This window comes from Argiope bruennichi, chromosome 7 (assembly GCF_947563725.1).
Source record: "Argiope bruennichi chromosome 7, qqArgBrue1.1, whole genome shotgun sequence".
In the NCBI taxonomy this organism is placed as follows: domain Eukaryota; kingdom Metazoa; phylum Arthropoda; class Arachnida; order Araneae; family Araneidae; genus Argiope; species Argiope bruennichi.
In genome coordinates this window covers 55,358,288-55,383,811 of record NC_079157.1, presented here as the reverse complement: position 1 = coordinate 55,383,811, position 25,524 = coordinate 55,358,288, and the positions used below count along the sequence as shown (strand labels likewise).

The window sequence follows — 25,524 nt, the reverse complement described above, 5'->3', positions numbered from 1 at the left end:
ATATAATTTTCAGGGCATAACATTTCAGGGCATAATTTTCTTAAGAAATGGTATTCCGTTGCTTATTTGTGAGTGTGTGTGTGGGGGGGGGGAGGGGGGTGATAAGAATATATTTTCGAAAATTTATTTTTTTCTGAAAAGGAAATAATTAAATTCCTTTTATTTGCTCTTTAACCATTTTGTGATTGATAAAGCATTTTCCCCTAATTTCAAATACTTTTTTTCCAGACACTTGACGGTTTTGTCTTCGTTGTAGCACCTGATGGGAAAATAATGTACATTTCAGAAACTGCTTCCGTCCATCTGGGCCTATCACAAGTAAGTTTAACTATTCAATAAATTGACTTATTTTCCTGATAATTTAAGAATAATATGATTATTAGGATAAGTTTAAGCTGTAATGGCCTAAATCATTTTAAAGCAGCGAAATTGGTCTCCACAAAACTTTCTCCACACACTCTTATAAAATTGCTAACCCAGAGAATGCCTTGCATGGCCTTGGCGTACAATAGTTATTAAATTAGTAACGAAATTTTTACCTTTAGAGTGAATTTAGCATTTTTACTGACGATATGGTGTAATCTTTGGTAAGTATTTTGGTGATTAATCAATGGCATACGGTTAAGAGTACCCTAAAATCAAATTTGGGGTTTAGATGTTTTTTTCCTAACCGATTGTAACAAAAATTTGGCTCAAATCTACATTTGCAGTCACAAAATGGCGTATCAAATTTGATATATTTAAGTCATTGTGTTTTTGAGTTATCACGTTTGCATGCTTCTGAAAGTACAGGACAGACAGTTAACCCCTTATTAGATTTGACTCAAAATTGACAGGTGTCTACACTTTGGATGTTAAATCTGGGATCCGACTCATATAGCTAGCTGTTTTGGTTTGTTGCTATCGTGTCAACTTATATTCGAACAGACAAACATTCTCTGAATGGATTTTGCTCAGAATTGGAAAGACATGTACAAATTTGATATAAAGATGGCATAACAAATTTTATCCGTCTAACTCGAAGTTTTTTTTGTTTGTTTGTTATTTTTGTTTCAAATAGACATACAGATTTACATTTTTCAAAAATATATTTTACGGATTCGAGAATGCCTGAAACGTAGAGATTCATCAAAATATCGAACTCGAATTTTTTGAAGATTACAATACTTTCTATATACTTCGTAGGTGAAAAAATAAAAAGGAAGTTCAGCTTAAAATTGTAACCAATGCACAAATTTAATTCACTCCTTTCGTTCAAGTTAGTTACAAATGACTTAAAATGATGACAACATTTTTGACTCGAATAATGCAATACATTTTGCGATATATTATTTTCTGGGAAACAAAGAAAATGTGGCTTTATATAAGTATTCACCTGTGTATTAAACTCGTCCTTTTCGGAATATTATTTACGATCAAAATAGTTTGATTATAAGTAAGGTTTTAAATTATGATAGAACTGACTTTAAATTTAAATTGAAATAATTAATTATAAATATTATATCTTCTACTTTTAGCTTCAGAAAACAATTCTTGAAAAATTGCTGAACCATGAAAATTTGAATTTCTTTTTCACTGTTTGAAATAAAACCAAAGTCTCCATATGCCAGAAAAAAAATAATGTTGAACACACGCAAATAGATAATAATTAACATTCAAAAAAAGAATTTATGAAACTAAAATGCACTAGAATTATGCGTCGAGGTGCTAAACACAAATAAATGAAATTTGAAATGTGATAAGTACAACTTATTTGTAAATATGTGTCAAATGCTTGATCCAATCGACAAAAGAAAGGTATCTAAAATACACACTTTTATGCAGGGTAAGCAAAAAGGAATGATTGAATGTTAAACATACATACTTTCAAAGCTATTATATGTAATATAATCAAATTCGTAAGGCAATTAAATTTGGTTTAAATCTTTAGCACCTAAAGTGTATATTTTTATTAAATTTTAAATCACATATTTAGAAAGGCTGACCATCTGTTATCTGTACTGTCACTAACAAGTAAATTCTAAAATTAAAAAAAAAACGCCCTAATTTAAATATATGAAATTTATTATGTTATTTTTATAACAATTGTAGTTTTATATCAAATACTTATGTATACATCACATTCCAACGATTAGCTGCTAAAGGTCGTACGCTAATTGATTTTTTAACTACTATTCGCTAATGGCATTCTGTTAATAATACGCAAGTACATTTATTAGAGAATATGCGAGAAAATTTCAGAAATACCACTTCTGTCGGTTTACTACTGGAACACCAATGAAGTTTGCCATAATCTATTTTCCGTGTTCTCATTGTAATTATTTATCAGTTTCTGTTTCGGCAATCCCAAGATTCCTTCTATTGGTAATTTTTTTTTTACATCTCTTCTTGTACTAAGTTAGCTTAAATGTGAAATTTAATTTCATTCCATTCATTTATCATAGCTGCAAATGCCTCCAGATGAAGAAGTTTTTTATGGCCTCCCTTTACACTATAATTCATTCCTTGCCAGCTTTCTGGAAACAAAAATGTTGTGAAAACTAAAATTTTCAGAATATAGTTAGCTTAGAATTTATTTAATTTCCATTGATTTTCCATAATCTTACATTAGATTATTCTGTCGATTCAGAATGTATTTATTCCGTAATTGGAATTAATTTATTTAGCTATGTGAATGGGATCTATATCAAATTCACTGCAGTTTTTCTACTATTAGATCTGTAGAAAATTCATATTACATTAGATTTGTAGCATATAAAAAAGCTTCAAACTCATTAATTCTGTAATTCTTTATAATATACATACATACATACATACATATATATATATATATATATATATATATATATATATATATATATATATATATATATATATATATATATATATATATATATATATATATATATATATATATATAATTCTTTAGTTAGTTGTCTTAATTCTTTATAATGTGTTAACAACAAATAACTTGCATTGTTTAGTAATGATAAGTTTTCCATATGATATTTATAAAGAGAATGTTTACTCTAATTCTATATCGTTTGCTGATTTCTGAGCAGTTAGAGATAGGCATATACTTCCAGATAGTGAAATAAAAATAACTTAAATAATAATGTTTTATGGTATTTGAGACATTAAATGGGTTGATGAAAAATTAAGAAATCTAAATTTCACCGTTTTAAACCAATTAGCAGTCGCATGTCAACACCGATTAACAAATTTCATTCATCTAGCTTGTTCAATTTATGGGTTATTGTGCTCACAGATAGGGAAACATATTACTTAATTTCAAAACTCTTTTTTTTTTTTTTTTTTTGCTTATGGTAGACTAAAATCTTAACAGTGCAATCTTTTAAAAATAAAAATATTTCCTTTTCCAAATCTTAGCGTATTAGAAATTTAAAACATCGCCAACAGAAAGTATGGCGATAAAAAATTGTTTCGGTCTCTATGATGATTTGATTATTTTTCTTTAAACAATTAAAGTTTCATGTTTCACAGGTTGTAGAAATGATTTATTAAAACAAAATTATATTAGATGCATCTGTCATTCCATGTGCTGCCTATTTTATGGACATGTAAAGAAAATAGAGATTAAAACTTTCATTAAGAAACAAAATTAGCTTTAATTTTGGCAAAACAGCTTCTTTTAAGAAAATAAATATACTCTTAAATTTCTTTTATTATATTTTTACAGAGATGTAAGTGTAAAATATTCAGAATCTGTACAACGTAATAATAATAATAAAGAATTGTGGACGTAACATGTTTCCTTCATGATTACAAAATACTGCCGAGTGAAAAATTACGAAAAATTGAAGGAGAACTTTTTTTTTTCTCTAAAGGAGTAGTGTAAGTAGTAAATGCGTGCGAAAGAGTCCGAAGGACCAAGGACCTTCAGGACCTTGATAGTTGTATTTTTCCTGTTTTTGTCTCAGTGTTTTGTCAACACGTGTTATTCAACAGATAGAGCTAAAAATTCGATGATATCATTTCAATCATCGTGGGAACAATGCAAAATTTTGAATGTCAAGCACAAAAAGGGAACGGCCTGGACAAAAATATTATTTTAGTAATAAGGAATGAATGTTTTAGCAATACAGAATTTATTTATTATTTGTAGTCATTATTTATTATAATACCATAATTCTTTATAATAAATTATTATATTTAAATTTATTTATTTTTATATACCGGAGCAAAAGATTACTGAAAAAGTTATTTGAATTATTTGTACAAGACTTTTTTACAAGCTACTTTTGCAGACTTCCACTTCTGTACGAATGATTACCTAATGGAACAGTTTTCGTGGAGCAGTTTCAGTTCGATTTCTGTGCCTTTCACAATTACTATCAGCTAACGCTATCTCGATTCTATTCGGAAGGTTTATTTACAAAATAAACAAAGCAAATCTGAGATTATTAGCATAACATATTTCTAATGAATATCGCATTTTCAAGTTTAAGAATATTTTTTTTCAAGGGAATCAATAGTTTCAAGTTATATATATAAGGGATTTAAGAGAAATAAAACACAACCATAATTCCCCTTGAATCAAATGCGACTAATGTCTGTGTGTGTGTGAATTTTTATTTAATGCAATAAAGTTACATTTGCATACTTCAATTATTTTTTATATTTTTTTAAATCTATGATCTTCTCAAACACCATCCTTATAACGCCGATTTTTATGAAATTTTAAAGATGGAATAGAAAATAGTGTAAGAGGTGAAAGATTTTTCTAAAAGGAATCTGGCTTTGCCATCCGGCTTCAATTCAGAAATTTTTACTAACCATTAATATGGACAATGCTGATAATATCATAGAGAACGACCATATGATATTAGCAGCATTTCCATGATAGATCCTGACACTCCTTGTTTGGAGACATCTTCGTTTAAAACTAATAAAGGGAATAAACAAAATATTTTGTTTTTGCAGAAAAAAAAAATTGAAATCCATTTTGGCGGGTGTACTTGAAGAATCAAACTGTCTAACAACGTTTTATTGTAAAAAAAAAAATGCACGAAACAAAAGCATCAAAACACAAATAGATTATATAAAATTATATATGTAGATTATATAAAACACCCCTTGCAGAAATCAACAACACACAAGGAGTAAACCGTTATTAAACAATGGCAACGGCACGACGCGCGCAGATCACCACCCAGGATTTACACGCCAAAGAAAGAATTCAGTTGGCAACTTGTTTCTCTCAACTTTATTACTAGACTGTGCGCTTTCACTTTTATAGTTTTCATCAAAGGAACTCGAATTATTGGAGTTACCTGAAGATTCTCGAATGTTCGGGTCCTCCCTTTTTGCCACCAATTCGCCGCCAAGTCTGTGGTCAAGGCTGAGAATCATTGGCCTGACTGTCATTCCGCAGCTATTACCATATATGTAAAACTCTCTTAATTATTAAGAAAGTAACAGCGCAAGAAAGCAAAATTACATATTCGTATTAATATGCATTTTTTATCACTTATTTTAGTTGCAAATGCTTCCAAAGTGGAGAAAATTATTTCTATGACAATTCTGCATTTCCAAGCATTAAATTTTTTTTAAAAAAAGGACTTTAATTTCAACACAGAATACCATATTCTAGACTTTATTTAAAATATATGTTTGATTTTAATACTTTTGTTTCGTTTATTTTTATCAGTCTTTATATGCTTTCGTTTATTTACTACCAAAAGAAAATATTTTTTCTAGCCTTAACTGCAATATGACAGAAAAAAATTTAGAGCACTCTCCATTCAGTATAGTAGTAAATTTCTACAAAGGGATGATATTTATTGCCTGCTGTTAAAAATTATTTTGTTCTGTTACATTGCAAATACTTTTTATCAGTATTTTTAATAATCCTTCCAATATGTTAAAAATTATTTTCTTCCATAAAATTTTATCACAGTCATTTTCAATTACTTCATTTTGATGTTTTTCTTCAATAACTTTGAAAAAAAATCATTCATAATAAACAAATTTTTAAACCATCTTAAAATTGAATCATTTTTTTTCTATCGAATCATAACATTTTAATTTCCAAACTATCTTTTTTATTTCACCTTTATATATATTCATAATTTTGTACCTCTAAATAAGTGTATTTTTTATATTTTCAATAGAAAGGATGACGATGCTATAAATAAAGACATTAATTAAAATTAAAAAGAATATTCTTTTTCGGCGTTAGACTTGAAGGCCAAAATGAAAACAATAATTGAAATTACATATAATTTCTTTAAAAATGAATTCCATCACCTCAATTAAATAAATAATTTATAAATATTTGTTAACAAAAGGAAATGACAAAGTCTTTTAGAATATTTCTGAATATAAATTAAAATATTTCATGTTTCATAAATGAATTGAGGAATTTGGGGCAAAGTGTATTTTCTTGTTGGCGGATTTTTTCTTCTTTAGAATTGAAGGCATATCCACAATGTTGGCATAAAGCTAAATGCTAAATTTCATCCATCTAGCTAACTGCGTTTCTGAATTATTTTGCATATTATACATTATACATAATATACATTATACATTATTATATATAGATAAACATATGATATTAAACATTATATATAGATAACATATTATATATAGATAAACATAATCTATTTTTTCTCGGACTAAGAAGCTTTTGAAAGATTGATATTCATAAAAAAACTCTAAATTAGGGCACTTTTTCAATAGATGCTTCTTCTTCTAGAAATAAAGAGATGAAGAATTATGAGAAATACTTCAACAAAGATTATTTTCTCTTGTTTAATTTACAGTTTACCACGAAATATTTTTATTCGGATATTTCCTGCACCTGTGTTGACAGTTGCTTCGAGAAGGAAAATTCGCGTTCATATTTCCCTAATTTAAGTAGAGTACAGGCTCAAACCTTCGACATTCTTCCTTCATCTGAATTCGGTAATGAGTTACTGACGACTTCTTTTCCTTTTGCTGTCTTCACTTTGAAAAGGAAAACAGATTATCTAGAGTGCTACATTACTGAATGACAAAGTAGCTGGCGATGTATTTCAGTCATTTCAGCAAAATAACTTTTTAATTGATAGAAACTGAAGGATAGTGAATTTGTACAGTTTTTCCCAAGAAAAAAATGTCCAAAAAATAGCTGTCTATTCGGAAGCTATCACACAATAAAACTAAATATGTAAAGGGACTCTATAAGAATATAAAATATTTTCTTTATGCATGGGATCGACTTCATATTGAGATTTAAACAATAAACTCAATTTTTTTTTTCAAATAGCAATACCCTATTTAAAAAAAAAAAAAAACCTAAAAAATTTTCGAATTGAAATAACTGGAATGCACACAACATGCTATAATTTTAGCTAACAGCCGATGAGTTGTTATATTCAATCGAAATTTAGAAATTCTATTTGAATGAGTGTCTCGTTTTTTTCCTTCATACTTCAAGATGTAAGAAATCCTTGTCATTAATTCTTATTTTATAATTTTACATCCCATTATTTAATAAACAAGACAAAAAAATTTGAGTAAATCACTTTTACAAACATGAAAGTATATTTTATAGATTTAATAATATTTAAATTTATAAATTAAAAATTTTTGATTATAAATACAAGAAATGTTGGTACTAATGGAAGGAATAAGACTGAAAACATCGAAGTTTCAAATTTAATCTTTTTCTATTATGTAGTGTTTAAGCATATGTTATAATAACAGAAGGCTTTCGGAACTGCATAATTTTTTTTCCTTCAAAAACATTTCAACTTACAAAAAGATTTATTTAAAGATATAAAAATTCATAAAATCGACCAGATAACAAAACATGTCTTTCAAAGTTACATTACGATATTTTTTTAATAAATGTAAAAGTGAAGAAAGAAAAAAGAGCGGAAATCGATTTATCTAATAGATTCTGCTCGATTTACATCGCAGGATAGCAAATAAGGAGACATATTTTCACGCACCCTCTCTGTAAATTAATAAAAACAAGAAAAATTTTAAATACTTGATGGGGTATTTGAATATTATATTATGCTAACAGGGCATCTGATAGTAAATTTGTTTATTGAACATTTACGAAAGTCGCAACATAATTCCGATATATCCAACACATTACCAAAATGCTTCAACAGATTTCGTTTACAATTCTTGGCATATGATGCGAGTACAAAATTTCATCTGATTAGTAAAATTTATTACACAAGAGCTATTATATCTAGGAATATTATTTAGTTTAGCAAATATTAAATTCCTTGATTATTTGTAATACTACTATTTATCGCAGCCAATTCCAAAGTGCGTTCTCTTTCAGCTCGAATAAGCCGGTAGCCTTATATATTTAGCCGGTATTCTTGTTTATTTCGTTAATCGTTCTATATATTACATTAGACACAATATTTATTTTTCAGTATTTCAGTTCCATGAACTAATATGTTAAATTATAAAACCTTCAAAGAAAATGGCTGATTTAATTTCATTGAACCACGAAACGAACTAATTGTATTTTTTCTCTAATGGATGTCATCTATATATTTAAAATAATTAGATAAACAAAAGAATCAGTACCCCGTCTCAGCAATTAATTCAATTTCGTCAATTTTGACTTCATATGAAAGCTCATGAACCTTTAATAAATCACCAACAGTCAAAGTCTCCTGCTGCCCCTCCCCTCCCCATTTTTAATAGAAATCTCAAACACTCTATTTCACTATACATACTTTAAAGAAAATATGATGGAGCTCCAACCAATGCACCAATTTCGTTAATTTTTATTCCATTTGGAAACTTATAATGTATATACACATCATCAATGATCGCCTGTCCCTTTCTTCTTCCATTTTTTTAGAGATAAAATGAAATAAGAAATGATATTGGTTTCAGTCTTAACAACTGCCAATTAGATAATTAATTTATTCATTTTGAGTACATTGATCAAAAGACTCTATGTTTATTATAATTCATTGTATCATTATAATTTAAAATAATACATTCATTTGATAAGACGTAATAAGTCGAATTAAGTTGATATTACCAAATTAACGTTGTTGATATAGTAGGAGAACATCTGATCCCGAAGGTTACTTGTTTCATTTAAATTTTTATTCACAGCTAATATTCATGCTTCAGTTTCTCTATCTATTCTAATTTCTATTCTAAATTTTAGAAATATAACATTGAAATGACAAAAATGTTATATTGTCATCTTTTATTGTTAATTAGTCCTAACGTTTTGAAATCAAGGAAAGCTCTTTTCCTCGCTCCGTACTTTTCAAAAGTGCTTGAAATACAGATTTGCATTGTTTATTACAGGTTGAGTTGACGGGCAACAGCATCTACGAATACATCGACCCGACCGACCACGACGAGATGGCCGCTGTCCTGTCTCTGCAACCGCCTCCCTTGCATCACCAGATTCCTGTACCACAGGGTGGTCAGTACGTCTCAGCTCCTCTCTGTCCTTAACAACACTTTTCTTTGTATTGCAACAATCAAGTGAATTGCTATTTCTCCTTCTTTTATTCGTGAATTAGTTCGCAAGTTTCACTGCATGAACTAGTTCATGGATAAAATTTTCATTCAATCAATATTTCTTTAATCCAAATCTTGTTCCTCTTTGCTTTTCTATCTTTATAGTTACTCACTATTTTCAAAATTATGGTGTATATTTCGAAACAACTTTTGATCAAACTTGTGAACAAATTATTATTGATATGAATTATACAAACATATTATTGATATGAATTATAGTTTATTAATTACAATATCAATTAAGTAACGTTTACTTATGTTAATATAATTTATAATATAAATTAATTTCATTTGAAGTAGAATTTAAGCCTTGTCTAGGGTTACCTGAGTACTAACTAAATTCTATTGTAACCGTCACTCATAAAGAAGGTTTTTTTTTAAATTTATTATTATTATTATTATTGATATGAAGAATTTTAGAATTTCAATTGCATCGATTTGTTACTTCTTCGTTGCAATACAATTCTGCTTTTAAAAATTATCTGGTGTTATTGTATTGTAAGCAAAATATTTTTTCTCATGAAAGCTTTCTAACTTTAACAAATTCAAATATTTATTTGTGATCATCTGTTATTTAAATGTTACAGATAGATGATAACTATATTACTTGATTGCTGAAATATTTGTTTCATCTACTAATTTTTAATATTATTAAAATATAAATATTTTCAGGTAGAGGGGAAAAGAATTTTTTGAAAGCAGTTTTAAGTTTCTACGCATTTGATGTTGGAAATTTTCTTATTAATTTTACGCAACTTAGGTGTTCTACTCTCCGGAAATGGTAGATTTTATTTACGTATATTCGTCAGCGAATTATGGGCTCAGAAAATTGAATAATTGCAACATTTGACATAATTATATGTAGTTCTTCACAATACATTCTCCATCAAATAATACTGATGTTATAAAAAAAAACAGGAAATGATAACCCTCTTAAAATATTTTCCTTCTGGACCTGTCAGTGCATTTAAATATTAATATAAAATGCTAGACGATTGAATGAAATATTCAATATTCTAGACTGAACGAAATATTCAATAGTCTAGACTGAATGAAATATTCAATATTCTAGACTGAACGAAATATTCAGTAGTCTAGACTGAATGAAATATTTAATTGTCTAGCGGGAATCTCGTCAAGACTTAATATATTCTTTTCATAAAAAAAAAATTAAGCGCAAACTTTTTTTTTGTGTCACACTCGAACAACGATAAATTCTGTTTTCCCCAAATCAGAAATTTAAAAGGTTACTTAAATTTTCTTTGAGAATAAACTTAATATTCCACATGCGAAGTTTTGATGCCAAAAAGTATTCAATCAGCAACGTGGATAAATTTCTTTACCTTGCCCCTTTTTGTTACTATTTCAGTGGAATTCGAACTGGAGAGGTCTTTTTTCGTCCGAATGAAATGTGTTCTTGCCAAGCGAAATGCCGGCCTTACGTCTGGGGGTTACAAAGTAAGTAAAAACCATGTCTTCCTTTTCATAATATTCTAAAAGGGTTTGTGATTGTTAGCAAGAATCATCATTCATAATTTATAAAATTCACTGTTTGAGCATTTTTTCTTATAGTACACGATTTATTCAAACGGGACGATTGGGTTAAAAGATCGGAGCAAGTATAAAAATTGTTTAGTAGAAACTATAAAAGATAGAAAGATATCAATTGCACGGAAAATGAAAATGAAGTGGCATTTTAATTGTCGCGAAAGCATACTTTGTAGCTTAAACTACCAAATATTTGTCCAATTGTTGAACCATGAAAATTTCCCATGTGTCATCCTTTATTCAGGAACATAACGGTCATACATTCAACTACATTTTTCAACGCATTAAACACTATTTCTAATGATATTATGGAATATGGGATACAAAAATGCTGCTTACTGGTGGTTTTTCCTCTAATAGCTGAGGTCCTAAATGAAGAATGATGCATTGAGCTTTTGTTAGCAATTATTCCGACGATTGAATTTGTTAGAAATTATTCCATTTAATTAATGCCTTATTATATGTAGCACAAAAATCCCACAATTACAAAAACCATCTGGTTATTAAAGCTGTAAACGTGGCAATAATTAATTTTGGTCGTATAATAATAAAAAAATACGTCTGTCGAAGAACATCTAGTCCAAATCAACATAGAATCATAGTTTTAGGCTTGATTCATTCATCTTTATTTCACTTTTATAATTTGCTGCTGATTATATTACAAAAATCATATGCTGAATTACTGAGACGATGTTAAAAGTGTATTTGATATCATCTCAATATACTTCAAGCAAATCATAAAGTGTTATAAAATTCCTTAAAAGTTAATTTTAAAAATTATTAAAATTAGAAAAATATTATGAAAATAAAATTAATATCACTTAAAAGTTAATTATTATAAATATTTAAAAGATGTGAATTTGGTTTTTATGCAATAGGTTAGAATAAAGAAGGGAAAGACACAAAAATTTAAAATAATTTTTACTTAAAATTGTGAATTCCTTTTCATTATTTTTAGTTAAATAATTTTTAATTAAAAAAATTAATTAAAATTGTGAACACTTTTTCTTAGCGAACGCTGTCAATCCTAACAGTTACATCCAGTCAAATTTGTTGTCAAATCTGGAGCTTTTTGAAAAACTTTTTAATTATGCAACATGTTTGAAAAATAGCATGCTAGCCCATAAACGTTATCACGTTTTTAAAAAATCCAATTTCATTCTTTATATTCAAACGAAATCTTTATTTTCATTTCTTAAAAAATTGTCGATTCTTTTAAAAAATTTGCCCCGCATTTCTGAATTTTCCTGTATATAAAAAAAGTCATTGCCAGTTATTAAGTTCTCCATATCTGGTCTATTTTAATTACAGTAAATGCTCGCACACAAACACAGGATTTATGTCATACATTCCTTTATTGCTACATAGAAATAAACACACGCAACCGCAGTCACGGATACAGTAGCTGTTATTTAAAAAGAAAAAAAATGAAAGGATTTTTATTACTTCTGAATAAGTAGTGCATGATATAACAATTAGCATACTAATATTTATATAGTAGTATACTACATGCAAATTGCAATAACCGTAATTAAAAAAACTTGAAAAACTTTCTGTGAAACCTTCCGTTGAACCTATAATAAATGAATTTCGTAAGCACTGACTTCATGGGTATTGAGATGATAAATATTTTTCAAAATTTTAATTAGATTTTTTTGTAGAAAATTAATCGAAGTTTTTCTAAATAAATTAGGAACATTAGTTATTGCAAAAAAATCCTTTTTATATCAATTTGAAGTTTAAAAAATTAGATTACCAGTATTATCAATTTTATTTTCTTCTATTTTTTTCTCGAAATTTAATAATTTTTTTGGAATATTTCAAGTATCTTCTAAAACAATACTATTCTTTGTTGAATTAACTACATATATTCACACTTTCATTATGACGATATTAAATAAACTTTTTTTTGTATGCATATTTTATTACCATAATTAAAAGTAAGTTTTTGAAAATGATATAAAAATACCCAAATTAATCGATCTTAAAATATTATCTTGCTAAGTTGCTTTGGATGAGAGATTCAACTCTTCATTAATTCCTTTTTTAAATGCTAATAATTTTAATCGAGGAATTTAAAAAAAATTACGATAAGGAACAACAAAGTTTACAATCTTTATCATAAACTGTCCACTTCTTTCTTCACATGAGTCAATATCGATTGGATATCTGACAGTTCCTGGGCCTTTTTTCAAAAGATTCTTTTAACTTCTTGAGGCTTAAAGATGCTTTGACTTCTTCCCTATCGTTGTTTCCCCTGTCGGTTGATGTTACAAGACTGTCTTATTCTTAATTCGTAGTTTCTCGAATAGTTCTTTCATTTTTCTCTTTAAATTGTTGATAACTTCTGCCGACGCTCTGCAGCGTGCTTTCGGGAAGGAAATTTTTAGCATTGGACAAATGAAATGATAAATTTAAGGTAACACACATATGAAATTCGCGCTCTGTAAATCCTTGCTCGACAAGGTTTTTATTAACCTCCATTCGCTATTACATAATAAGATCCGTTTCTTTTCCTAACATGTCTTAGTTTAAAGAATATCAAATAGATGCTGAAAATAAATTTCTCAAACTTCTATTTCCACGAAAAGGAATATTTTCCAATTTTTCTACTTTTGAATAAAAGAACTGCAATTCTTTTGTAAATAATAAGTTTCAAATTACAAAACTTTGTCTGGAGCTGACAAGAGCATCTCATCTTTCTTATGAATGATATTTTGTTTACTTTTAATTAAATATATTTAACTGTCTGCAAAGGTTTTTTGAACCTTCACCATATTTCCTTCTTTCATCTAAAGCAGACAGGAAAAGATATTATGAAATTCCTATGAAGATGGGAAAATAAATTGATTTTACTTGCAAAACCAACATTTTGAACAACATGAAAAAATAACATACAAATTGAGTTCATTAAAATCTTTTAACAATATGATCCTTCCATCACATAGTAAATGATAAAAGAATAAGAAAACCATTATTTCTATCATCTCAAAAGATTATTTTCTTTGAACAAATTCCCTTATCAATTTCAATAAAATTTTCCTGTTATTTATCGTATGAAACATCCTGGCTCCTTTAAACTATATAAACATGAATATTTCCTGGTAAAAGTTGTAGTAAAAACTATTTATTCTAATCATCGTTGTCGATTAAATATCCATTTAATGAATTTTTTCTTTTGTCTCATGTGTAGAATTAAATCTCAGATAATAAAAAAATATCAAAATAAATCTTCGTAAGATAAATATCAAGCGTAGAAAGATAAAGGATCAAAAGATGAAGAGATTTGTGTGTCAGTGTGTTTTCACTCATCATTGAGGAAACTAAGAAGTGGAATTATTTCCTTGAATTTTAATTTATTGCACTTAATAAATTCGAAATTAGATATTCTTTGACCGTTTCCAAGGTCTTTCAACCAAAATTCTACCTTATTTATTTATTTTTGGACTTGGCAATGTTAGTAAAACTTTTATTATTTACAAATAAAAAATCTCATTAAGCCTATTCGTCTCATCTAAATGTTATCAATTCTAAAAAATTTTAATATGAGCCAAAAAATTTAGAAATGGGTATTTGTGGTTTAACATCTCTCGTACTTTACGATACACTTAAAGATTACAAAAAGCTTATAACTACTATAATTATATGAAGAATTTTCATATTTATACCGAAATTTCTAATTTTAATAATAGAATTTAAATCTTCGCTGCAATTGAGCAAACTTTAACGGAATGTAAATGATTATAAAGAAATTTGTGTTAAACATTGTTTATTTCCAAGGCAAATTTCTACTAATTATAAAGATAAATCTGTATGTGCTCTCTGTTTTTCTGTATGTATGTGTCTTTGTTTATCTTTGTGCGTGCATTGTCACTCTACAGTTCACACTGTTTGACCTAGAGCTATCAGATTTGGCACATATATACTTGAAGAGTAAAACTGTGCACCTGACAGTGATTTGCCTGAAATTTTAATTAGAATCTTAATTAATTAAGAATGAGTTGAATTTTGCGGTTTTTCTGCGATAATGGCCGAAAATATTATGGCACACAAATAAAACTTTGCACCGTTTCAAAAAAATTAAAAAAAAAATTTCTGTTTAAGGATACCATTTTAAAGTTATGTAAATTTTTTTTCCTGAATTCTGGCAATTAAAAAACTTTTCATTTAATTTCCAATAACAGATTACATCGTTGTTATGAAATTCAAACAGTTTCATTTTTTCACCAATATTTAATAGTGGGATTTTCTTCCAGTGTTCAAATCTAAGGAGAAAAATATTCTGTTTAATATCTATGAAGTTTGCAAAATTAATAAAAAGAAAATTTGCAATACTGCGAAAGATGGAACCAGGAAGTTGCATTTTGAGTACTATTTTGATGTCAAGAGATTAATCTTTATTAAAAGAGTTTATGTAATAATGAACAGAATACATATAAGATTATTAAAATGACATAGCTTTCATATCTGATGAGTTGATGGAATCATGGACATCGAATTTTCTAAGTGACTTAACTGCAATTAAATGCATTCCCAGCAAACCAATTCTATTCACCAAAAGACGCTTAGTAATAAATGAAAATAAACTGAGTAGAGAAAATTATTTTATTGAGAAACAAAAATAAAAGAACGAAAGCAGACCTATGAGGCATTGAAAATATTTTTCTCTAATTAAAAGGAGGAAAGCAAATTAAAACCAACGCGAATGTTCCTGCATCAACATTTTCATGTAAATAAGATGTGACATGTTTTGTGTCGGTCTTCGTACTACATGAAGCAAAGCGAATGTGCATTTTGAATTGTAAATTTCGAAATGTATACTGTGGCAATATACTGAATCTCACTTGTATTATTCTTGGATTGTCATGTTCATATACACATATGAGTAAACAGTTTATTTATTGTCCATCAATCAAACAGGCACAGACAAGCTATTCTGTTCATAAACTGATATGTAATTTACTTATTTACATTTAATTCGTTGTATTTTTGATCAATTGTTTTCAAATATAAACGGATTTCGTTGAAAATTTAATATAAATATATAATTTCAATATGAAGATCATTAACCTAATTATCAAACATCTTATAAAAGCATTCACAAATGCTTCCGATGTTCGCTTTCCTTTTGTCAAATAATTCATTAAGAATATTAAAAAAAAAATTCCCATTCAGAAATGCGAACTTGCCAATGTGATATCAATGCCATTTTTTTAAAAAAAGAAGATGCTTAGAATTTCCTCATTTCTCTGTTTAAAAATTTAACTTTGTTAAATTAAGCGTTGTATGGATTTAAAATATGTTGTTTATAATGATACTTTTGGACTTTAAAAAAACCCAGAATGCTATTAGAAAGTAAAGTAGGAACGGTTCTTCGAATAGTATTTTTTCAATTACTTGTATTTAGCAATTTATTAAAAAAATGTTTTTTCTTCTGTGGTAGGAGAACAGAAACCTAATGAACCAGAAAAGTCTTTCTGTATAAAAATATTTTTTTATCCATCAGGTAATCCACTGCAGCGGGTATCTGAAGGTGCAAAGGTATACCGTGGACACGTCGCCGTACGACAGCTGCTTCCAGAACATGGGTTTGGTGGCTGTTGGTCACTCCTTGCCTCCCAGTGCCATCACCGAGATCAAGATGTACTCCAACATGTTCATGTTCAGAGCCAATATGGACCTAAGACTAATCTTCTTGGACGCCAGGTGAGATTAAACATAGATGCTGTCTATAAATTCAATTATGCTGTATATGCTTTTCTTCAAATTACGTAATTCAATTATTTGAATTAATAAATTTTGAATGTAGATAACTGTAGAGAGAATGTCTATTTTTTTGGGTGCAAAAAAACATGACATCTTATTTCTGAATTAAACAGAATATGCTGCTTATATATACTAATGCTAATATATACTTATCCATAGTTAGAACATAGGTTTAAAATTAATTAAGCATCTTATCTTCTTTCGATAATCCTAAATAAGCGTGTTGGATATACTCAAGCAAAACTAAATTTTGGCGAGTCATAATGTCTATAAATAATTTGCAACTTTCAGATAAGGGAGGTATAATGTTGTCAAAATCATCTAAGAATGAATAGTATAAGGTCCAACAAGCTAGAACACAAATAACGACGCTCTACTCTACAAGAAAACATTGATAGCCAAACACCGATGTTTGCACTCCTTTCGAGTTTATATAAGTTTTCCGATGTAACATAGAACCTTCAAGATGAATCATAAAAGAGAAATCGCCATAATTCTTGTATTTTTTAGAACCTTCATTTTTGTAGCTAAAATCATGGAGTTCGTCACCTAGTTATCAAATGATCGCCTAGGTCGAGGGCCACCGACTTTTCATCTAATCAATACTGATAAAAAATATCTATAAATTTCTCTTCCCTACTCTGAATCTATCTGCACAGAAAAGCAATATTACAGATTCGTAACACTAAATTATTTGAAGCATATAATAAACGGCATTATTTTAAATCACATTATTTTCGTATCATTTATTCAAAAAAACATAATTATTCAAACATCTAGTGGTAATGAACATATCACATTTATGTAAATTGTGAACTCCACTTAATTTTTGCGTGTTTTATAATGATTATTAGTTGGCATATTATCTGTAAATTGTTTAATGCAATTACAAATAATAACTTATTAAATTAAATTTTAGAAGATCATAATTTCTATTAACAATTTCTAACTGCGAGCGTAAAGGATACAAAAATTATTTGAAATTATGATAAACGGCATAGTTTTAAATGAAATGCCTTCTAAAATTCATTACAATATCATAATTATTTAAGCATTTAACGATAAATATGTAAATGCGATCTCCAATTATTTTTTTTATGTTTATAGGCTGATATATTGTCTATAAGTTGCGTCATGCAACATGTTTCGTGCACTACACAGCAGATTTTTGAATTTGGAAAACCAAATATCGCAAAAAATAACTTCTTGAGTTATAAGTGCTAAAAAAATCAATAATCAATTCAAAATTTTAATTAGAGTTTTCATTAAAAATTAATCATAATTTTAATTTTTCTCGGTAATTCTAATGCATTTTATTGTGCAAGGAGCATTATTACATTTCTTTAAAATTCATTTTAAGTTTTCAAAAAAGGTGTTTCATATATATATATATATATATATATATATATATATATATATATATATATATATATATATATATATATATATATATATATATATATATAAAATGCATATTATCATTGCTATATAATTAAGAGTAACGTTAAAAATGTGTAAAAGTGGAATTTTATTGAATTTCAAAAATTAAAACATTTAAAAAGCATTCACTGAACAACATAATTCTGTGACTCTATCATATTAATTATAGGTAACTGAAGAGAATTAATTCTCAACATTAAAGTTTATCAAAACTTCGACCTTGGATTTTACTCCGTCTTTTCCGCCACACTTCTGAACTCTTGCAAGATTCCTTTTCCTTAAACAGGTTATTGACCGCAACAGGTTGATGGTAGATGGCATTCTTTTCCATGATGCACCTTTTTGACCTACTTGCTAATCGGTAAAAAAGACTAGTGTGAAACGAATTTATATTTGCACTTATGTATCTTACTTAAGTATCTTAATACCGGCTTCATACTCGCACCGATTTACACTTTGATAAAGTATCCATATCAATGTCCATTTGCTTTAATCGAATTGCAATTGAAATTTTTTGAAATTTATATTTATAAAAGTGAAGGAGATTCACTCTTTTAATACGAAACATCATAATTTGATTGTATTTTAAGATTATTTTCATATATCTTCATTTTATTTTTAAAATTACTTTTTTTATACAACAATAACTTGCAGAAAAAATAAAAGTGCATTTAATACAATCATAACGAGCAAATATATAAATGTAGTTACAAAAAAATGATGAAAAAATATTGTTGTAAAATATATTAAAAAATATTTTCGAATGTTGTAAATAAGTTTTTTTCCGCAAGCAAATTACCACGGAGTTATTGAGGGTAAAAACAAAATTTGGATTAATTTTTAATTAAAAATCTAATTGAATTTTTTTAAAAATCCGTGTGGACAGTTACTATTCGAGTAGAATTACGAGCCAAATTGAATAACTCAAAGTCAAACAATCTAACCAAACTATTTTTGGTTATGCGGAATACCCGTTGTATAATAAACATTTTGAGATCCAATAACTAAATATACAAATGAAAAATTGCATACATTTATGTATATTTCGGTATATATCAATAACTAGTAAAGTTTTCTATAAAAGGATTTAAAATATATTGTTTATAAAAATAACTTATTATTATTACTTAGCTGTCACAATGTAAGAAATTTTTAAAATACATGATCAATATTTAAAATAGAAAACTGTGAGAATTTTTTACTTGCCCTCACCCCCAAATGGAAGCCATTGTCTAGAATGACAATTTCAGCTTCAAGAAGCTCGCTATATTTAGTTGGTTTCCATATATATGTTTAAAAATCTTAAGCTGGGTAAGCAAATTCATGAAAGCTTCATAAAAATTATTAGATTCATGAAAGTGCTCGAGAACCCCCATCAAATATAGTGTAAATCTGGCATTTTGATTTCGTTTCTGTTACTGAAGATGTATCCAGAACGAAACCAGCAATATTTAAAAAAGAAAACCATTTTAGAGGCTGGTCACATGATAGTTCAATTAACATGTGTTCTACATTTGACGATATTTTTTTTATCATTATGTTATCTTATTCAAAAGAATTTATAATCTGACTTTCAGCTTCAGTTTTCGGAAAATAGTACCTAAATAAAATACAAAAAAGCTATTTCGCGGCCCATATGTTGAAAGTCATTACTCTAAAGAATTCAGTTTCATAAACTATGCTTAATATGCAATCATTCACTGAAATGAAACTTATAATGAGAAAATGAAATCAAAAGACTAATAAAAACTCAAAAGATGATTTAACTGATGGATATAGCTCCTATTTTTCTTATTTTCTTTTGTATTTCTCTAATGACAACCCGTTTTCATTCATTTTTGGACCGTTCTAATTTATTTATCAATAAATCCTTTTTACTTCTAATATTAAAATTCAAAATCAAACAGAGAAAAGTCTTGAGCTGTAATGAGGCAGATGTTTTCAATCCGATAAAAAAATCCATTGCCATTCTGTAAAATATTTTGAAAAACCCCAAAATTACAATCTCAATTAAAGTTCCTCTGATTCTCTAAAATTTGCTTTTGCAGACATATGATTGTTGTTTTTGATTTTCCAAAAATATGATCTGGAATTTTAATAACATTCATATCTGCTAAAAGTTCTAAAAGTTTCCTTTTACCTTTAAGCTGAAAAGAACTTAAATGAATGAACTAACTTTCATTTATCTGCTAAAAGTTTCCTTTTAAGTTTATATATTCAATATCAATGCACATTTATAAGCTATACTACAGTCTTAAGGTATATTTACTCAATTTAAGATCATTCAAAACAATTATAGATATTTTCAGGCACTTGATTTACTTGATTTCAATTTAAGGCATTACGGGGCAGATTATTTTTTAGAAATTTGTCAATTCCTTATATATTCTCATATAAGAAATATTCCTCAAAGTAACAAAAAAGTAGAAAGTGTACATATAAGAGAGGAAAGGAAGAAAACCTTCATATTAAAAAAAATCCCCAATATATAACGTTATGAACAGCAGCATGAAACATATAAAGTTGATAGTACAGTACAAGTCACGCGATTTAATGGACATTGAAAAGATATGATTATCGGCTGCAAAGCACGCAGCGGCAGCATTTCTAAAACCGCAGCTTTTGAGAAGTGTTCACGTAGCAATAATGCAATGTGTACAACATCTGGAAGAATCAAGAAGGTGTGCAGTCCAGGCGTGCAAATTGTGTGGCACCACGAACTATTTAACAGGGATGCGCGTCACTTGAGACATCTGGTAAAGAGGGGTTGAAGCTCTACTGTTGATACATTGGCGACCCAAGTAAATCGATAATGCATCATACAGCTATCCAGGACAAATGTTCAACGTATGCTTAATTGCGTACTGGCTTTCGCAGAAGATGTCTGATTTTAGCACCCATGCTGACAAGCTTGTATTGCAGAGAGCGTTGTGCATTCATTACAGTACAAACATTGAATTCTGGAACAGTAAAAATCGGTTGTTTTTTTAGGTGAGTTTCGTTTTCTGTTGGATTGGAGAGACGAGTGCTTGCATATTCACCGAGAGACGTCTGAAAACAAACTTCCAGAAACATTTGTTGATATCCAATAAAATGGAAGATGCAATGTGATGTTCTGAAGACTATTTTCTTAGTATGCTTTAAGACCATTAATTCCTATGAAAGGCCCCTCAATAGCTGTGCGTAGTTATCCATCATTGCCGTAGATAAGTACGTGCATACATCCTTACGTCGCAACTGCGTATCTTACGTGTTGGCGTGTTTTATCAAGGTAATGCTACATGCCATATGTCCAAAATTGTCCGTGTATGCTTCGAGGAGCATGAGAAAGAATTTCATTAACTACCCTGCTTCCTAGTTACCTAAATCTTAATTCCTGAGAAAATCTGTTGGAGCATCTCGATTGAAACATCAAATAAAAAGACCATCTACCTCGGAATCTTCAGGAGTTATGTGATGCTCTGGTGTTTTCATGGTCAAAGATGCTTCTTGCCATCTTCTAAGTACTCATTAAGTCTATGCCTTAATGCTTAGTTGGCTATCAGGGGCGGCTATTTCAGCTATTATATAGGTGTCCATAATAATATAACTCGACAGTGCATTTTAAAGCCATTTTAGATATACTGATAACTATATGCGACATTCACTGTACATCTACAGCTAATATTCATGAACCAATAACACAGACGACTAAAGGAAGTAAAAGGAAGAAATCAGTGTTCCATTTGGGGATAATATATTTACTTTCTGAGTATTTCTATCAGTTTAAATTTTAAATGATAATGATTTTTTTAAATGATAATGATTTTTAAATGATGATAATTTTCAATAACATTTTGGGATTAAGGATAGAAAGTAATCGAAAATTTAATATAATAGTCATTTTTGAATTTGAAATCAAATGGAAGATTCTTTTTCTTTAACTGTGCAGTTCATTACAGAATAAGGATCGGTATTTATAGCATTGAAAGTAGAATTTTATTGCTGATTAGAACTAAACCCCTTCGCATACTTAAATTGAATTACTCGAGTATGTTAGCATGACTTTTTTTAATAATTAAATCTGCAATCAATAAAAAATAGAAGGTCTATTCAAATGAAAAGGTACGAAATGTCGTAACAACATATTTGCTTATGCCGCTATGGGAGAAAGTAGTGAGACTTCTAGGAATGCGATTGGAGTCTCCGTTGTAGATCAGAGGATGCGTGGGCGCCCGCATGCGCAGGCGAGAGCAGAGGCTCTTATAAAGAGAGCCGTCCAAAGTCCGCTACTGCTTGAATTCCTCGAGCACAAAAGAACCATTAACTCCGATGTGTACTGTGAGACACTCCAAAGACTACGCAGGTCCATCAAGTACAAAAGACCGGCGCTACTCACGGAGAGTGTGGTTCTGCTCCATGATAGATCGCGTTCACACGTCTCCAGGGTCATATACGCGGAACTGGCCAAGTTCAAGTGGGAGCAGCTCGATCGTCCGCCCTACAGCCCGGACATGTAGACCTGCTATTTTCATGTGTTTGGTCCCTTGAAAAAACATTTGGAAGGGAAGCGCTTCAACTCGGACGCTGTGAAGGACTGGGTCTCGTCACGGCCACAGGAAGGCCTAGCTCAGGCCTATGGTGTATACTTTGAATAAAGTCCTCATTTATATCCATAGTGTCGTTTCGTACTTTTTCATTTGAACACCCCTTGTAGTAACTATTTTAAAAGACAAAAATCATTTTGATATCGTAAGGAAGGAAATATTTATATAGATAGAAATAACAATAAATTTTCCCATTAGATGTGCTATCTGCTTAGACGGTAAAATAAATTCGTAGATCAAGGAATAAAACTTATGTATGTCTTATGTTGTCAAAAGACACACATGGCAACGGTAAAAAACACAATAAGATAGAATTGCTGGGCTTAAAAAATAGTTTATTTCGGCCATTTCATAATCGGATTTTAAAAAAAAATGATTTCCTTAAGATGTATTGTGCAGTAAGAATTAGAGTTTGATGCTTACACTTTATTACTGTGCAGTGCAGATTTAAACAAATAAAATGGATATAAAACTCAGCGCAACAAACTTTATGTTCCTTTGCATTAATTTTACTGTAGGCATTCACAATAAACGTGGATCAATTTTCTTTTATACTATAAAGGAAAACTGATCCATGTTTATTGTGATTGTATTGATCCATATATTCAATTTAAACATTCTATAAAGTTTATAGAATATTTAAATTGAAAATGAGCTTCAATAAATGAAGGTGTCTTTACAATTAAAATAATTATCTGAAAAATAGCATTATTGTCATTTTTTTCCTTGAACAAAAGGAAATATTTTGCATTTAAATTAAACCGCTTTAAAAGTTCCAAAAGCCTTTGCGGCACACAATTTATTGGCATAGTTTTTGAAACTAGAAAATAGGGATGTTGTAGAATTTCCATTTGAATCACGTCTTTTATCCTTTCTCTATTCTTCACTTCTGAAACTATTTATTATTTTATATGATTTTATAACTTTATCAGTTTGTTAAATTTGTTTTCATAATGCTTTTATTTTAGTAAAAATACTCTCTTCAGCGTCAAAAAATCATATATATATGAAAACAAAAGTATTTCAAGAAAGTCAATTTAAGATTTTATTGATCAATAAATTTTTTTTTTTTTATGTAATTGTGCTAAAATTTTACAGCATAGATTTTCTTTTTATAATCTAAATTATACATTTATAGGATTCTGCTTTACATTTTGAAATTCTTATTTATCGAAGTGGTTGCACTTTTATTGTTTTGTTTCATAATTTTATTTAATTGTTGAATTTCTTCTGATTGCTTGCAAAATCTATGAAAAGATTCTTTTCAAGGTCAACATATTTTATTCTATGCTAATGTATGTAAAACATATGAAGCCAACCATAAAGGGCAACTATAATTTTTGTGTTAGAACGCAAAAATATCCTCTGGATAATAGCCAATAAGACTTAAAATCACAGTTATTGATTTTATTATAGCAATTTTAAATAGGAAACGTTTGTATACTCGATTCAAAGCATCTGAATTTTCTTTCATCACTTACAACATTATCTCGATTGGATGATACGTTTGTCTCTGATAATATAGGAGAGAGCTATTGAATCACGATTGCAGGGAAAATCCTCCATATAAAGTGTATAAATGAATTAGAAACTTATAATGAAAATGCTGGTTCCAAATGCATCATTACTTCTACGCATTGAAGCTTTCCGACTGAGAGACTGTCAACATTTGACCAATCTGGTTCAAAATTTCATTTTTAAAAAAAATCTATACTTTAAATGCAAATTAAATTTCATTCCCGACATAGTAAATTTCGTTTATCTAAGTTGTTAGGTTTTTGAATTATAGCGTTTAGATGTCTGTAAAAATACAATCCGACAAAAGCTCAACAACTTAACAAATTTTGGTTTAAAAGTTGATATAGATATATATTTTTACATGCTAAATCTATATATAAAATTTCATCTATCTAGCTATTTTTATTTTATAATTATTGTGTTAACTTGTATTCTGACAAATGGGCAGACAGATTTCCTCTGAATGAATATCGTTCAAAATTTGATAGAATTGCCAATTTTCATCCAACTATCTCAAAGCACTTTTGAGCCATCGTGTTCAGACAGACAGTTAAAATTCCAAAAAATGATTTTTTGAACTCAGTATATATTTGCATATTTCGTATATGAGAAAGTTAAAAGAAATGAGGATACTAAACAAGAGTATTTTCAAGTTCCCACATTTTATTCACCATCATATACACAAATTTAATTGTATAGAAAAGTAAAAATGTAGTGAAGAAAAGCAAAACTAATATAATCTCACAGTTGAAGTTCTTACTTTCAAACTTTTACGACTGCTTGTCCTTTCAAGAGCATGTTGCCACATATCCTGCATGGTATTACAGATGGGTGTAGCAATAATCTGGAAATAGTTTCGACAATATGCTTTGAAATCCATTCAATAAGAGCCAGCAATTACGCTGTCTAAACAATAGATATCTGAAATTTTCAGAATGAATTCAAACAATAATATTCAATTTAATAGATTTTTGTCTCGGCATCATGCAAATACTGCAGTTAATTCAAGAATTTCTAGAATCTAATCAAGAATCTTTAAGCGTAAGAAATTATTTTCTTAATTTACATTCTGAACATAATTTATGATTAACATAATTTATTCCTTCATCAAGATAAATCAGTCTTTATTGCTGTAATTTGAGAA

General features: G+C 28.6%; 1 protein-coding gene across 3 annotated transcripts in view; it reads left to right on the top strand.

Annotated features, from left to right (window-relative positions):
- The window catches only part of LOC129975906 (single-minded homolog 2-like), a 162,232-nt gene that overhangs the window by 125,531 nt on the left and 11,177 nt on the right, over positions 1-25,524 (top strand). For all 3 annotated transcript variants that reach the window (XM_056089189.1, XM_056089191.1, XM_056089190.1), the window contains 4 exons: positions 229-318; positions 9,304-9,424; positions 10,892-10,980; positions 16,577-16,776. In XM_056089189.1, the coding sequence (XP_055945164.1) occupies positions 229-318; positions 9,304-9,424; positions 10,892-10,980; positions 16,577-16,776 (500 nt within the window). The remainder of the gene's footprint in view (positions 1-228; positions 319-9,303; positions 9,425-10,891; positions 10,981-16,576; positions 16,777-25,524) is intronic.